The sequence below is a fragment of the Megalobrama amblycephala genome, linkage group LG13 (assembly GCF_018812025.1).
Source record: "Megalobrama amblycephala isolate DHTTF-2021 linkage group LG13, ASM1881202v1, whole genome shotgun sequence".
Taxonomy (NCBI): domain Eukaryota; kingdom Metazoa; phylum Chordata; class Actinopteri; order Cypriniformes; family Xenocyprididae; genus Megalobrama; species Megalobrama amblycephala.
Genome location: NC_063056.1, coordinates 6,187,248 through 6,202,098, shown reverse-complemented (window position 1 = coordinate 6,202,098; position 14,851 = coordinate 6,187,248). Strand labels below are relative to the sequence as shown.

Sequence of the window (14,851 nt, the reverse complement as noted above, 5' to 3'; positions counted from 1 at the left end):
TCAGGGCTTTCTCAAGCCAACATCAAAGTTTGTTTGCGAACTTCAACCTCTAGTTTGCAGTATTACTGTTTTTACTGTATTTTTGATCAAATAAATGCAGCCTTGAGACTTCTGTCAAAAACATTAAGCAATCTTACCGACCCCAAACTTTTGAACAGCAATGTATCTATGATACTTATGTGATGTAAGAAGTGTAGTTCATGCCGTACCTCAACAGTCTTCTTGCCTGGATGGCCGTCGTTAATGAGTCTGTCTCCAGTGGCCTTGATGTCATTGACCTTCTTCTCCCTAAGTTCCAGTTCTCGCATGAGTCCCTGAGGAATTAATTAAGCCATGAAGAGCACTTCAAACTGTAAAATATCCTCCATTTACACGTCCAACTACAATAAGCAACAAGTCCTGGAACAACCCATTTAACCAACCAATCAAAGTCAAAAATATCCCCTAAATCCTAACCCTAAACAGGTTTATAAAATGCTCTACACTTACTGAGTAGTTCTCTTTCTTAGCACCCATGTTGGTGTTGCGCTCACTCCAGTCGTAATTAATCTCCTCTTCCTCTTTGTCATTAAGCCACATCAGTTCCTTGGTGGCAGCGCTGACAAAGTTATATAGCTGGTCAAGATGTCTCATGCGGGACTTGGAGGAGTTCTGGAGAGAAGAAGTATACACTATATGTTTAGATGGACGTGCACAGGCTTAACGATTTTCAATAGCTACTGGTTAGAACGCTCACCAGCAGTTTGTTGTACTGCAGATCCAGTTTGCCCAGATATTCTCTGTATGTGCCTTTACTCACAGGTGAGAGTTGGCTCTGTAATACACAAAGAGGTAGAGACGTCAGATCTAAAGCTCTTTAAAGTAAAATTAGAAAGTAAAATTGTACATTTGGTTATTCAAGTCCAATTACAAGTTACAACACACATTGTTTCAAAGCAGCTTTACAGTAAATCATGATGTTAATGTTTATAATATCTTCTTGCCTTATAACCATATTTAGTAGATTAGAACTGGCCGATATTATAATTTACATTTTGCGAAATTTGCTATATGGTTTATATCGCTTTATGCGATATATATATATATATATATATATATATATATATATATATATATATATATATATATATATATATATCGCTTCATATATCGCATTGTGTACACTTTTTATAGTTGCATAATTTGATATTAATGATTAATTTGTAAAAAAAAAAAAAAAAAAAAAAAAAAAGTACCTCATCTGCACGTGCTCGCTCGATCTTAGCCTTGAAGTCCTCGATGGTTTGGTGAAGACCTCTGTGGCTGCCCAGCTGAGATTCCACAGACGGAAGATCAATGCCCCACTCGGCAGAATCGATCCTGCGCTGGTTCTCCTCCACCCAGGCTAACAGGTCCTGTGCGTAGTGGAGAGTGACCTCGTCGAGCTCGGGTCGCGCGCGTTGCGCAGTCTTCTGGGAAACTTGAGAGAAGGTGACGCGAGAAGCAGTGCTGACACTGGACTTGAGCCTTAGATTGTAGTCACTGCGTAAGTTCACCAAGCGTTCATGTAAGCGGTAGACTCTGAAAAAAGAAAATCACAAGTCATTCTTTTTCCTTGATGTTTAGCAGTGAGTTTGATTATTTAAAAGACATCATTTGTAATATTTACATATGTAGACTGACATTCTTTACTGGAGGAAGGTTTTCAACTATAGTAGTGCCAAGAAACATCAAATGGACTCACCTGCGATACATCTGCTCCGCCTGCAGGTGGCGCCCATCTTTGAGAAGCTGTACATCGTTAAAGAGGAGACGGATCATGCCATCGGCTTTGTCCAAATCTCTCTCCACCTCTACCGTGTGCTGCGGTTGTTTCCCCGCATTCAGGAGACGGATATCCTGCAACAACAGCGACGAGGAAAGTCATTATAATAGAAGTCAAAGCCTTCACGGCAACTTCATAGTTCATGGTGAAATTTGCATGCATTTTGTAGATTCTGCAGAACATGCTCTCACCGTCTGCAGTAGAGACTCGGTCTGGTTGATTTGTTCCTCACACATGCCTGATTCCATCTGCACTTTTTTGACAATCTGTTGGAGACGCTCTAACCTGGAAATGATCAGAATTTGCATACAAATTATTACATTTTAATTTTCTAAACTGGCAGTTCTTGGCCAGAAATATAGCTGCAAGCAGCCATTAATGAGCCAAGCACAAAGAATCAAGCAAGAAGTAAAATCAACAGTAAAATATAGCATACTTTATTGTAGTTAGTGACAATTTAATATTTTGTTCAGTTATAGCAACACCAACAAGCACAATCACACCACTTTTTTATGTGTCCTCAGAGTGTGCCCATAAAAAATTTGGTGTCAAATTTGGTGAAAATATCTCATTTCGTTCAGGAGTTATAGGAATGTATATATCTATGACTACATAAAAAAAATGACCCATGCACGACTTTTATTGCATTTGTTTGCCACTTACTATCAAAATTTTGGCATTTGGGCTTTATTGCATGGCCAACAACCTACGTTTCTAAATTTTCTATGGTGTTTTTTTCTCGATTGGATGAAGATATTCGCAAACGTTGCTTTAACGTGAAATAGCAACATTGCACAAACCATCAGAAATGATGCCTCAGGTTATGCTTGTGATAACATGTACCAAGTTTGGTCAGAATACACTAAAGCATTGCGGAGATATAGTCTCACGTCCAATCTGGCATGCTCTTCTTTGAATTGGTTGGGTTTATCAAAAAGCTTTTAGCCAGCATAGTCTGAAAATGATCTGATTTGATTTTCATGAAAATTGGAGGAACCGTCTAGGAGGAGTTCGATTTATTTATTTATTTATTTTGTGGGAAAAGGTTTATGATGGAAAATGAAGTCATAGGGTGCAATCAAATCGTATTAGGCCAAGGAATCAGAGGAAAACATTTTGTTTCTAACCCTTATGGTTCAAAAGTTATTAGCGAAAACATGAGTGAAATTTTGGACAAGTGGTGGCGACAGTTTGATATTGAGACACAAAATTTGCTGTAGTTAATGTTGGGACTGTCCTCTATCAGTGTGCCAAATTTCATAACTTTCCCGCAAGCAGTTCTATAGGCTGCCATAGACTCCCAGAGCAGAAGAAGAATGATAAGAATGCCAACGGATACAATAGGTGCCATCGGGACCAGACATTATGCCAAATAGTCAAAGGTCTAGTGTATGAAGGACTATCACACATACAACTGGAAGTGAGTTTTTCTCAACAGAATTAAGGGATAGGATTTTTTTTAAAAACTAAACTAAAATAATACAAATGAGAATAATATGATAGGAAATTACTTCATACAATCACTAAAAATCACCCGTACGGTTAAAAGTAATTGAAAAAAAAAAAAAAAAAAAAAAAAAAAAAAACCCATATCAAGATAGTATGCATCAAGAAACTCACAGTTTTCCACGAAGAAGCAAATGCTCTAAACGATATGGATCAGTCATAAAGGCCATTTTTTACAATCCAACAGCATGCAAGACTTTCTCCGAAATGCATAAAATCATGTTTTTCTTGTTATAATCCTGTCATGGGACTCGGACAAACCAAACCACAGCCAGGAAAAGTTGTTGTGGCGCTTGGTCAGCCACAGTCCAGCCCATAAAGGATCTGTGCTGCATTTTACTCTTGTCCAGCAAAAAGCAACATTGTCTTGTGACAGGGGATGTGTCCTGGGTGATATTCCCTCTCCTTCTAGATGATTAATATTAATAACCATTTTATTTCATTTACTCCAGATAAAAAAACCAACAACACTCCTTTACATTTGCGCGTACATTATTGTTAGTTCTCTGTTTTGAATACCTTACCTTAAAGATGTCTACAGTATATATAAATGATGTCTGTTGTGATTGGCTAAACAATTTGCATGCACAGTTCACGCTGTCGTTCATTACGATATAGCTAAACACTGAGGTATTAATATGTTACAAAGGCAGTCATATGGTTATACATACAGTATAATACATATAGTGATGAAATTACAGACAAAAATTGCTGTCACTTTGTGAAATAATAGTGGAACATGTTAATAGTTAATGTGATGAACTAAAAATCACCAAAACACCAGCCGATTAAAAGCCACTAAGCAAAAATTACGAAGAAGAGTGAATATAGAAGCTCTGTCTGCCAATGTCACTTTTTAATATCTGATATTTTGTATCAAATGCAATGAAATTCAAAATGCTGCTTAAGTATCCAAATACGTTTTGGAGTCACATTGAGATCTGGTAGAGATGCATCCTTCTCACGCAGCTCTTATTAGCCTAGAATGCCCTTCATTGTGTATTATAATGGCTGATGTAATGTCAGTTTTTGAACTGGCAGACTGTCCTATTCTAGTCAGGATCTGTCATTCCATTACACACCAATTACATTCACAATGACCATGAGACAAAGCTACAACAAAACTAAGACTGCAGAGTGAGAGGTCTGTGTTTTTAGACATGTTCCTCACCTCTCAAACTCGATTCTGAGCAGTCTCTCCCTCTCCAGAATGGCCACGTGAAGACGCCCCCATTCCTTCTCAACATCAATGGGGTGGTAACCAGGAGGAACCTTAACCTGACCAGCTTGAACCGCACTCTGTGGGTAATTTGCAGTATTAGCACAGAAGTAACATATCAATATATAGAAATAAAAACACTTTTACATGATTAATTGGTCAACTAAAATAATTTGGTTTCACTATATTTCAATAGTCCACTTTAGACAATCTACTAAGTAACTTTGCAACTACATGTCAACTAACTCTCATTAGGGTATTAGTATACTGTTAGGTTAGGGTTCGGGTTAGAAGTATAAGTTGACATGTAGTTGCAAAGTTACTTATAGTCAGTAGAATGTCTGTTGGGGAGCATCAAAATAAAGTGTTAGCAGATACTAAGCAGACAGTCTACTAATACTCTAATGAGAGTTAGTTGACATCTAGCTGCAAAGTTACATATAGTTAGTAGAATGTCTAAAGTGAACTATCGAACTAAAGTGTCACCAACATCTCATGTTACATGTTTAAATCTCCAATACTGTAGCATTATGAATTCTGACATCCTGTGTACAAACCTCAAAGGACTGGTAGAGGTGTTTGGAGCGGCTCTTGTCTGACTCTTTGGCGGGCAGCTCGGTTTCTTTAAATTTCAGAAACTCACGCCACAGAATCTGCAGTATAATTAAACAAGCAAACCAATAAATAAACACAGATGCTGGAATACTCATATAGTATAAATTGTGCAAGACACAGTTTGACCTTGATCATCCTCAGCAGGTACATTTGATGGTTCAGTAAGCATTTGTTTAAAGTACCAACTCTTTGTTATTCATCAAACATGGAGTGACAAGACTGAGGATTGTTTCACAAAGCTGGTAATATAAGTACCTTCCATCTGACTAAGATGATATACCCATTACACAGCCGCCCCACCCTGATGAGACAGAGCCATGCAATCTCAAACAAAGACGATCAAAGGCAGAATGTCTGCTCTTCAGGATGTGGTGTCATATGACATGACTCATGCGCTGCAGAGAACGTTTTCTTCCAGTAACATGCCATCAGATGAGGAGGATAGAGTTCTCCACATGTTATTGACAGTGTTTGCACTCTTAGAAAAAAGTGTGGTTCAATATAGAACTCTAGGGCTCTCAACTCAATTTTAAAGGTGGCATCGAATTGAAAATTGAATTTACCTCGACATAGTTGAATAACAAGAGTTCAGTACATGGAAATGGCATACAGTGAGTCTCAAACACCATTGTTTCATCCTTCTTATATAAATCTCATTTGTTTAAAAGACCTCCGAAGAACAGGCGAATCTCAACATAACACCGACTGTTACGTAACAGTCGGGATCATTAATATGCACGCCCCCAATATTTGCATATGCCAGCCCATGATCAAGGCACTACACAAGGGCAGCCAGTATTAACGTCTGGATGTGCACAGCTGAATCATCAGACTAGGTAAGCAAGCAAGAACAATAGCGAAAAATGGCAGATGGAGCAATAATAACTGACATGATCCATGATAACATGATATTTTTAGTGATATTTGTAAATTGTCTTTCTAAATGTTTCGTTAGCATGTTGCTAATGTACTGTTAAATGTGGTTAAAGTTACCATCGTTTCTTACTGTATTCACGGAGACAAGAGCCGTCGCTATTTTCAGTATTAAACACTTGCAGTCTGTATAATTCATAAACACAACTTCATTCTTCATAAATCTCTCCAACAGTGTAGCTTTAGCCGTTAGCCACGGAGCACAGCCTCAAACTCATTCAGAATCAAATGTAAACATCCAAATAAATACCATACTTACGCGATTAGACATGCTGCATGACGAACGCTTTGTAAAGATCTATTTTGAGGGTAATATTGGCTGTGTGAACTTTGTTTATGCAATGATAGAGTCGAGAGCTCGGGAGGGGGCGAAGAGCGCCAGCAATTAAAGGGGCCGCAGCCTGAATCTGCGCATTTCTAATTATGCCCCAAAAAAGGCAGTTAAAAAAATTTTTGAGCTGCAACTTCACAGACACATTCAGGGGACACCTTAGACTTATATTACATCTTGTAAAAAAACGTCCGATGGCACCTTTAAAGAACCCTTTATGCCAAAAATGTTCAATACAAGGACAAATGTCTTAAATGATGGGATAATACTTTCATGCTTAATGGTTATTTAATGTTTTTCTAGTGATAAAGTATGTTTACAAGCTGTTTAATTCATAAAACTGAAGTAAAATGAAAAATTAATTAAAAGAAAATTAATTACTTAAAACTAAATCCATAAAATGACCCCATGATGTGAATCCCTATATATACAGTATGAAGCGCCTGACAGAATCCTTTAAGGTTCTATATAGAACATTTTCTTCTAAAAGAGTGTTGTTGTTTTTGCCAAGCTACAAACAAAAATAAATTACTTCCCCAAAAATCTACTGTCACACCAATTAAAAATTAAGTTAAGTTAGTGGAATCCCTAATTTAATCATTCATTACTAAAGTTAGTTACTTTCCAACACTGTGTGCATTCTCTTTACATGACCCTGAACACGTTACCGCCCTGCTGAAAACACTAGCTTAGATCGGTATAAATTTCTATGCTGGTCAAGGTAGTTTAAATTATTGCTGGTTAAACTAGTTAAGACTAGTTAAGACTGGGGTCCAGTATCCAGATCACAGCATATGCTGGTGACCGAGCTGATCGTTTAACCCAGATAATTCTACAGAGAACCCAGACAGTGTGCATCTCACAACAGATAATGAAGACTGCAGTTCATTCAATAACTGATTAAGAACAGAGTAACTAGTAGCAACCCAAAACACACAACAGCAGACTTTTCTCACCTCAATCTCCTCATAGCTGCCGGGAAACTTCCTCTCCTCAAAGATGAGTATGTGATGTCTGATCCACTGGATTAGAATGGTGATCAGCTCATAGTATTCCTGCCAGCGCAGCTCCAGCTCCTGCAAGCGGGAACAAAAACACACGAAAACTATTCAGGGGAGAACAGGAACGCTCTTTTGCCCCTGTGCTAAGTCACTTATCACATTCTCTCAATTAGGTGTCAACAATCGTAGCCTTGTCTGATAACAGCATATGAAGGGAGGGAGGAATCAAAGTACCAAAATAGCTGATCCAGATGGGTTTATTGATAGTCTGTGACACAGCTCACATTGATCATTTCATTCTCATGATAGATTCTGATGGAGTGAAGGAGGAATCAAATAAATCACATTTGACAGCAACCGGATCCAAATCCAGGTCACACGACGTCTATTACCTATTTCCTAAACCTTCTATCTATATTAAGGGTGTAAACATGGAGGTGACATAAGAGCCTTCTGAATTTTTTGACTATGGACCAGGATGAGGGTCAAAAAGGGTCTTGATTCACCATATTTGAATGTATGCGAATGATAGTCACATTAATGAAATTTAGGCAAGATTTTGCAGGCAAAAAGGTCCGTTGTGCATTATCAATAGTGTAGCATTTCAAGGCAGTGAATTTGAATGACCATCTTGAACACAAGCAAAATCTGCAAAGGGAAATTTTTCACCCTCACACAAAACTCCAGAAGACCTGGGTTCCTAGTGAAATGACGAGCAACATAAATGTGAATCTTTAGTTCCCATTCGCTGTAATTGTGTAGAAAAGAACAGCATGAACATTTTTGCTAAACTTCTCTTTTTGTGATGCACGAATTTAAGAAAATCATGAGGTCTGGAACAAAGCCATAAATGATTGAACATCTCGTCATTGTCAGAGAGACTGGACACTGATGCTATTTAGCAGTAGTGTGGGAATAGGCAAGGGCAGGAAGCCTTAAGAAACCTCATTCATAAAAATGCTTCATTAGTTTTATTAGATTTGGTTCGACTGCATATTAAGTGGACTATGTGCTGACTGCCTGGAACTGGTTTGTTAAGCAGCGATTACATCATTTGAAAACGATGAGGGAAAAACTCACATTGACTTTGACGCCGTCCTGGACGTCTGGAACTCGTGGCATAGCGTCGTAAAGGGAGGACACATAGGTGATTATGGACTTCTCATCAGGATGAGGTACATCCACATCTGCAAATGAAAAGAATTGTAGATCAATCAGAATTCATTGTTTCATTCAGTGTGTGACGTGAAAATGTGTGATTGTATTTCTCTCTTGTGACCGGGACTTGATTTTGTCCATCAGGAATTGATGGGGTTGTTTGATTGTTTTCGGTGCACACGTCATCAGAAAAGAGATGCCGTTTTGAGGCGGAGATTACGAGGGCACATGATTTTTTTTTAAAAAAATGATGTGCACAGGTAAATTATTTATAATAAACAATATTCCAATAAATGCAATATTCCATAAAAAATATGAATTGTCAGTTTTGATTTTATGGTGACCAGTTTATAAAAAATTCCATGTAAAGTGAAAGGGTTCACAAACTTCTGGACACAAATGTCCCAAACTCAATGAAAGATCGACCTTCAAGCTTCAAGGTTGGGTGTTAATATCTAAATTTCTTCAATACCAGCTTATACCACTTGATTTAACATTACCTTCTGGGTCAAGCAGTCTTGTGACCCCAAGTTGTTGCTCTGCCACTGAAAATGCCTGTTCCAGGTTCTCCAGGTTGGATTGGTGGTACACTCTGGACATGTCGATAAGCCTGGGCCTGGTGAAATGAAGAGGAACAAACCCATGAGGATCAGTAAGTAAGTAGGTGTGTAATAAATGCAGCAGAAAAAGTTTAGAGGACCTATTATGCCCTTTTAACAAAATCTCGATTTTGATGTTGATGTTTTTGTGGTCTACTAGAACAGGTTTTCATGCTTGATTTTTCAAAAAAAAAAAACCATTATTTTTCCCATATTCTCCATTAATGCAGATCCTCTCTTCCCAGTGACGCTCTGTTTAACTCCTGTCTCTATGAAGCCCCTCCTTCTGAAAAGCACATTGTGCTCTGATTGGTTGACTGGACCATTGTGTTGTGTTGTGTTTGGTCAACAGCTTTGAGCTCGTTTTGGAAATGTCCCGCCCATTACCATAACTGCGATTTTCAACACATTACTAACTAACTGAACCAGGCCCCGCCCCTTTATTTTGAGTACGCAAGTATTTTTCAATTTTAGTTCATGTTAACCAATGTTAACAAATGGAACTTTATTGTAAAGTGTTACCAAAAACTATATGTTTTCACTATTTCAGTTGAATATAAGTAACGCTGCACCTACAACTCTCGTTAGAATATTAGTTGAGTATAGACTATTAGGTTTGGGTTCAGGTTAGTAAAAAAAAGTTGGCATGTAGTTGCACAGTTACTTATAGTCAACATAACATCTAAAAATAAATAAATAATTCAAATAAATTGTTACCTTATATTATATATATTATATATATATATGCAGTCAGAATAATAACATTTTGGTTCATTGGAATCAATGGTTTTGAATATTGCAGGATAAAATAAGTCTTTCTAAACATTAGTTTTCAGAGCACAGGTAAAGTGACCATCTGCTCCATAAATCCCAAATAACATCTGTCTCCTGAGGGATGGAGCCATAACTGACATGCCATGAATACCCAGAGATGGGAGTGGCTCGAAACAACGCAGAGAGAACAAATCTATACACTTACATCAAACGATTCTTAAAACATTTAGTTTCTATATATACATAAACCTATAGAAAGTTAGAAATGAAGCAAGCACCCCGTCATCTCCGAGACATGTATGGTGTAAGGTAAGGTATAGGATTCTCCTCCAGCGTGGTAATGAGAGTCTGCCACCACAGTCTGATCGTCCATCCTGAAGCCTCCATTGATCTGCCTCAGCTCCCTCTCTGGTACATGGCTCACTGAGCTCCAGTCTGGCCCATATCCCGTCTGAGAGTCCCCGCTGGAGTGAGCACCTTGACTCTGGGAGCCCCGGCCAGAGTCCAGGGAGCTTTCGGAGGGGATATCCTCGCACAGCATGATCACACGGTCCTCAGCATCACTCGCAGAAGCCACAGTACTGCTGGAGCCAGTCCGACGCTTCTTAAAGGACAGACGCCTCTTCATGTTTAGCATCATTGTGTCCTGAAGTGTTTGAAATGCTGCTTCCACACAATGCAATTCCAGTAAAATGTTTCTTGAATTCTCAATATCTCCTCCTCATGGAAACATGAACCCTTCTGTTATTAGTTATTCTTCTTTTTCTCAAATCCATTTGTTCCCAAAGAGCTCCAAAAAAGAAACCAAGTTGAAGTTTGAAGTTGTTTTTTTGCAATGCAGGTGGTGCCTGTAAAAGGAGGCAGATCCTACAACTCTAATGGGTGTTCCTGGTTGACAAAAGCATCAAATCCTCCCTGCTTATGTGAGGGTCAACGGGGCGTACCCAAGCTTTGCAGGTACACGTCCATGTTTCGGGAAAGGTGCCCTGCGGGGAGGCCTGTCTCCGCTCCAACAGGCACCACACCTCATGGCATTTATCTTTTCAATTTTCACTGCAAAACTGCCTTCATTGTACACTTCTTTTAACACTATTTTCTTACTCAGTCTCGCCCTGCTCTCTTTTGTCCTTGCGTCTATATACGGGACACACCCTCATTACAGAAAAACTGCACTCATTTAGCCTGGATCTGTGTGGCTTTGTTTCCTTTTTGCAAAACAATCTATCATTTATTTCATTGTATAATTGATGTTCATATCGTTCTAAACCACATGGAACACAAAAGGAGACATTTTTAAGAATGAACATGCTGCTCTTTTCCACATAATAAAATCAGACCATGGGCTGCCAAACTTCACAAAGTACTCCATACAATTTGTGCACTATATTCCACATCTTCTGATGTCAATCTTTGTGTGAGGAACACTTAAATTATGTAAGTTATTATTGCCCTCTTGCATAGTTTTCAAAATCTCATTTCCATAAATCTGATCATTATAGCATTGAGCATTGCAGTTCTCTGGCTCACATGTGACCCTGATCATATTCCTATGGTTAATGGAAAAGAGCAGTTCTGCATAATATCTTCTTTTGTGTTCCTTAGAAGAAGGAAAGTATGTGTAGAAGAATTTAAATATTTATGTTTGAACATCAAAGACAGATGAAACTCTAAAAGACAGTGCCAGTATAAACTGTCAGTCGTGTACATAATGCTGATTTGACATGTCTCAGGGCGTTTATCTTGACAAAAATATGTGCTTCAGATCAGAACATTTTACTCCTTGGCATCAAGTACAAGTTTGATCAAGAGTGAAGCTCAATGTTGCAACATGTTCTCCAACCAATACGACCATATAGGTCATCTGTCACTTCCCTGAAATACGACCCATAGGAGCGTTTACTAAAGTGGCGCCCCTATCGACAACAGGACACTTTCATTTTAATACATGAAATACGACCCATAGCAGTGTTTGCTAAAGTTGCGCCCCTCTTGACAACAGGACACTTTCATTTTAATGCATTGTTTCCTTTTATCTGTGTCACATTTCGGGTTTCGCGTAGCTCAACTGGCAGAGAATTGCAATAACAATATGCAATCATGTGATCATGCCATCGTGGGTTCGATCCCAGGGAATGCATGTGCTCATAAAAAGTATATTCAGTATAAATCACTAAGGGTAGGTTTAGGGATTTAACACAACACTGTCATTATTTTTACGCCAGCTAGAGGGCGCATGACTTTAAAACGTAAATATAGGTTGTAATAAGGTGCTTGAAAAACGACCTATAGTCCTATACTCCAATGTTGTGTCAGGTAAGAACCTGATAAACACATTTCTATATTCCAACATTTAAATAACAACTTTGCAACGACATGTCAACTTAAACTACTAACCCCCAGCCAGTCTACTAACAGTCATGTACAGTCTACTTATACTCTAATGAGAGTTAGTTGACATGTAGTTGCAAAGTTACTTAGACTAATGTGGACCATCAAAATAAAGTGTTAGCTAAAAAGATTACGCTTCATTATACAAGCACACATTCCACCTTAATCTTGAGTAAAGAATAAACAGGCACTTACTCATGTTTGTGTATAACAGCGTTGAAGAGTTTTCCGTCCCTCCAGCTAGTGGTGAAGTTATCGCAGCGGATACCGTGGTAACCGTCCACCATACGCTGAGACCAGAGGAGCAGCTTTTCCTTCGCTGACATATCATCTGACTGACCGTTCACCTGGATATCTGAAATCTACCAGCCCAGAAAAATGAGTTTCATAGATTCAGTGACATGCAGCAGCAGTAGCAATATGTTTATAGTATAATTGTCAATAAATAATTAAAGTGGTTTATTTTTAGCCATGCATTACCATGCAAATTCATCCCCACTAAATACCATTGACCTCCTAAGACCCTTCTGAGACCCGTCGTCATACTCAATGCATGACCATGTAGCAAAAACAGCGCAATTCATTCAATTAAAATCCAATTACCTTGTGAACTCACAGTTTGAAGTAGCTAAACAACAGTATCTGCCACAAAAGGATAACTTGAAAGGATATATTTATAGACTAAATATAGTTAATAAAACCAGCATTGAACTACTGTAGATGTGTATTTGTCTGAAAAAAAATCAAAATGCTATATTTCTGGTAACAGTACTGAGTGATGATTCTGTGAATCAGGTTTCAGTGAATCAGTTCCAAAACAAACCATTTGAAAGAATCATTTCGCTAAAACAAAAGTCAGACTTTCAGACAGTAAAGTCAGACTAGCTGACTGTGCATGTGCAAAACAACAAGCCGATAAAAACAGTTCTGTAGTGTTCTGTCTCACTATTCAATGCTTGTAAGAGAAGTAGCTTATTACAGAAAAAGCACTATTCACACTATTGACTGATGTAGTGAAGATGCTTGGTAACCGTGATTTTGCCAAGTAAGACATGTTCCTGGATCAACATATTTTGTTGATCCTGGAACAACATTCCTATCCGAAAATTTAGTCTTTTTTTAACCCCTAAACCTAAACCTACCCATAACTTATCCCTAAAACCAGAGGGAAATGATAGGTGAATAACACTGTTGTGGAAGCACCTAACTCAGGTTGTAAGCCTAAACTTGACATAAATGGTGAACTTGTCCCTCAAATCTGATTGGTTGATTGGAATGTTGCTCCAGGATCAACAAAGATGTTGATCCAGGAACATGTTGTACTTGGTGAAATCACGTTCACCAAGATGAAGATGCTTTTTAGGCCGCATTTATACTGTAGCTCTTGATGCCCAATTCCCATTTGTTGACTATATCCAATTTTTTTGATGACCACCTTACATCTTTTAAAAGTGATCCAGTTCTGCACTTACACTATAGGCTACACTTGGCGAAACAACCCAAAGTAGACGTACTGACCTGGAAAAGCCTAGGCTGAAAAGGAAATAAAAATGGCGCAATTTGCAAAGGATTCTTTCCGCACCATCTTTAAAGGTCAGCAAAACTTAGGGTTAAGCCTTTGTATTCCATTGTGCGATTGAAAAAGAGTCATGTGATCGGAGTTGGTGTCCACTTGAGTTGACGTCATTTTCAATGATGTACGACTCGCATTGACAAGGGGATTTTCCGATCTGTCCACTTACATGGCAAATGCAAATGCACATATCAGATTTATTTCCACACATGAATGAGGCCTGAAACCGATCTGAGAATACTGGAATCCATTTGCTTTTTTACTGCTTATATGTTTGTGTGTCATTCAATCTTTGCCATGTGGAAAGAAAAATAGGAATTGGGTCACTTGAACCATTTAATGTAAATGTGGCCTTAGTTGCTGTTTTAAGTGTTTTAAGGCTAGTATTTTATCAAATTATGGTGACCAGTCCCTGAGTTCCACATGCCTCAACAATTCATTTAAAAATGAGCCAAAATCTATAGAAACAATACATGTGTTATCATTTGTTTGATGTTATCAGAGAAAATGAATAGAACAAGATGGAGGAGCTGAGGAAGTGGGTTGAAACAGGCTTAAACTAAAGATATTTGATCTCAATTTGAGGAAATTAACCACATCTCTTAAAGAACGTGATCCCCCTAATAAAATGATATAGTATATACTGTTAAACAATCATTAAATAGAGTTTAATGTCAATCAGGATTGGATATAAGCACATGGAAGGTTGGCACCATCCAAAACCCTGGTCATGAGACTCTCTTCTTAGTCAGACTACCTCCACAAAGAGAAAGCTCTTTTATTTCCTGGAGAAGTAGGCAGCAGTCCATACTCCACCCCTACACATAAACCTCTCTGCCTCTTCTGGATGAACCTGACATCCTGCCAACTTGTTTCATCTATCCAAGGAAATCAGATTCTCTCAAAAGCTGTCTTTATGTGTGTATTTTTAATTGTTTGAGGTGGAATAA

At 38.3% G+C, this 14,851-nt stretch overlaps 1 protein-coding gene across 19 annotated transcripts in view; it reads right to left on the bottom strand.

The window, feature by feature from the left end:
- Window positions 1-14,851, bottom strand: part of plecb (plectin b) — a 168,421-nt gene that overhangs the window by 27,083 nt on the left and 126,487 nt on the right. For all 19 annotated transcript variants that reach the window (XM_048154116.1, XM_048154118.1, XM_048154121.1 and 16 more), the window contains 12 exons: window positions 12,524-12,690; window positions 9,068-9,183; window positions 8,490-8,596; window positions 7,365-7,484; window positions 5,087-5,182; window positions 4,482-4,609; window positions 1,996-2,089; window positions 1,724-1,878; window positions 1,236-1,560; window positions 737-814; window positions 490-651; window positions 210-314 (listed from right to left, as the gene is read on the bottom strand). In XM_048154116.1, the coding sequence (XP_048010073.1) occupies window positions 210-314; window positions 490-651; window positions 737-814; window positions 1,236-1,560; window positions 1,724-1,878; window positions 1,996-2,089; window positions 4,482-4,609; window positions 5,087-5,182; window positions 7,365-7,484; window positions 8,490-8,596; window positions 9,068-9,183; window positions 12,524-12,690 (1,653 nt within the window). The remainder of the gene's footprint in view (window positions 1-209; window positions 315-489; window positions 652-736; window positions 815-1,235; window positions 1,561-1,723; window positions 1,879-1,995; window positions 2,090-4,481; window positions 4,610-5,086; window positions 5,183-7,364; window positions 7,485-8,489; window positions 8,597-9,067; window positions 9,184-12,523; window positions 12,691-14,851) is intronic.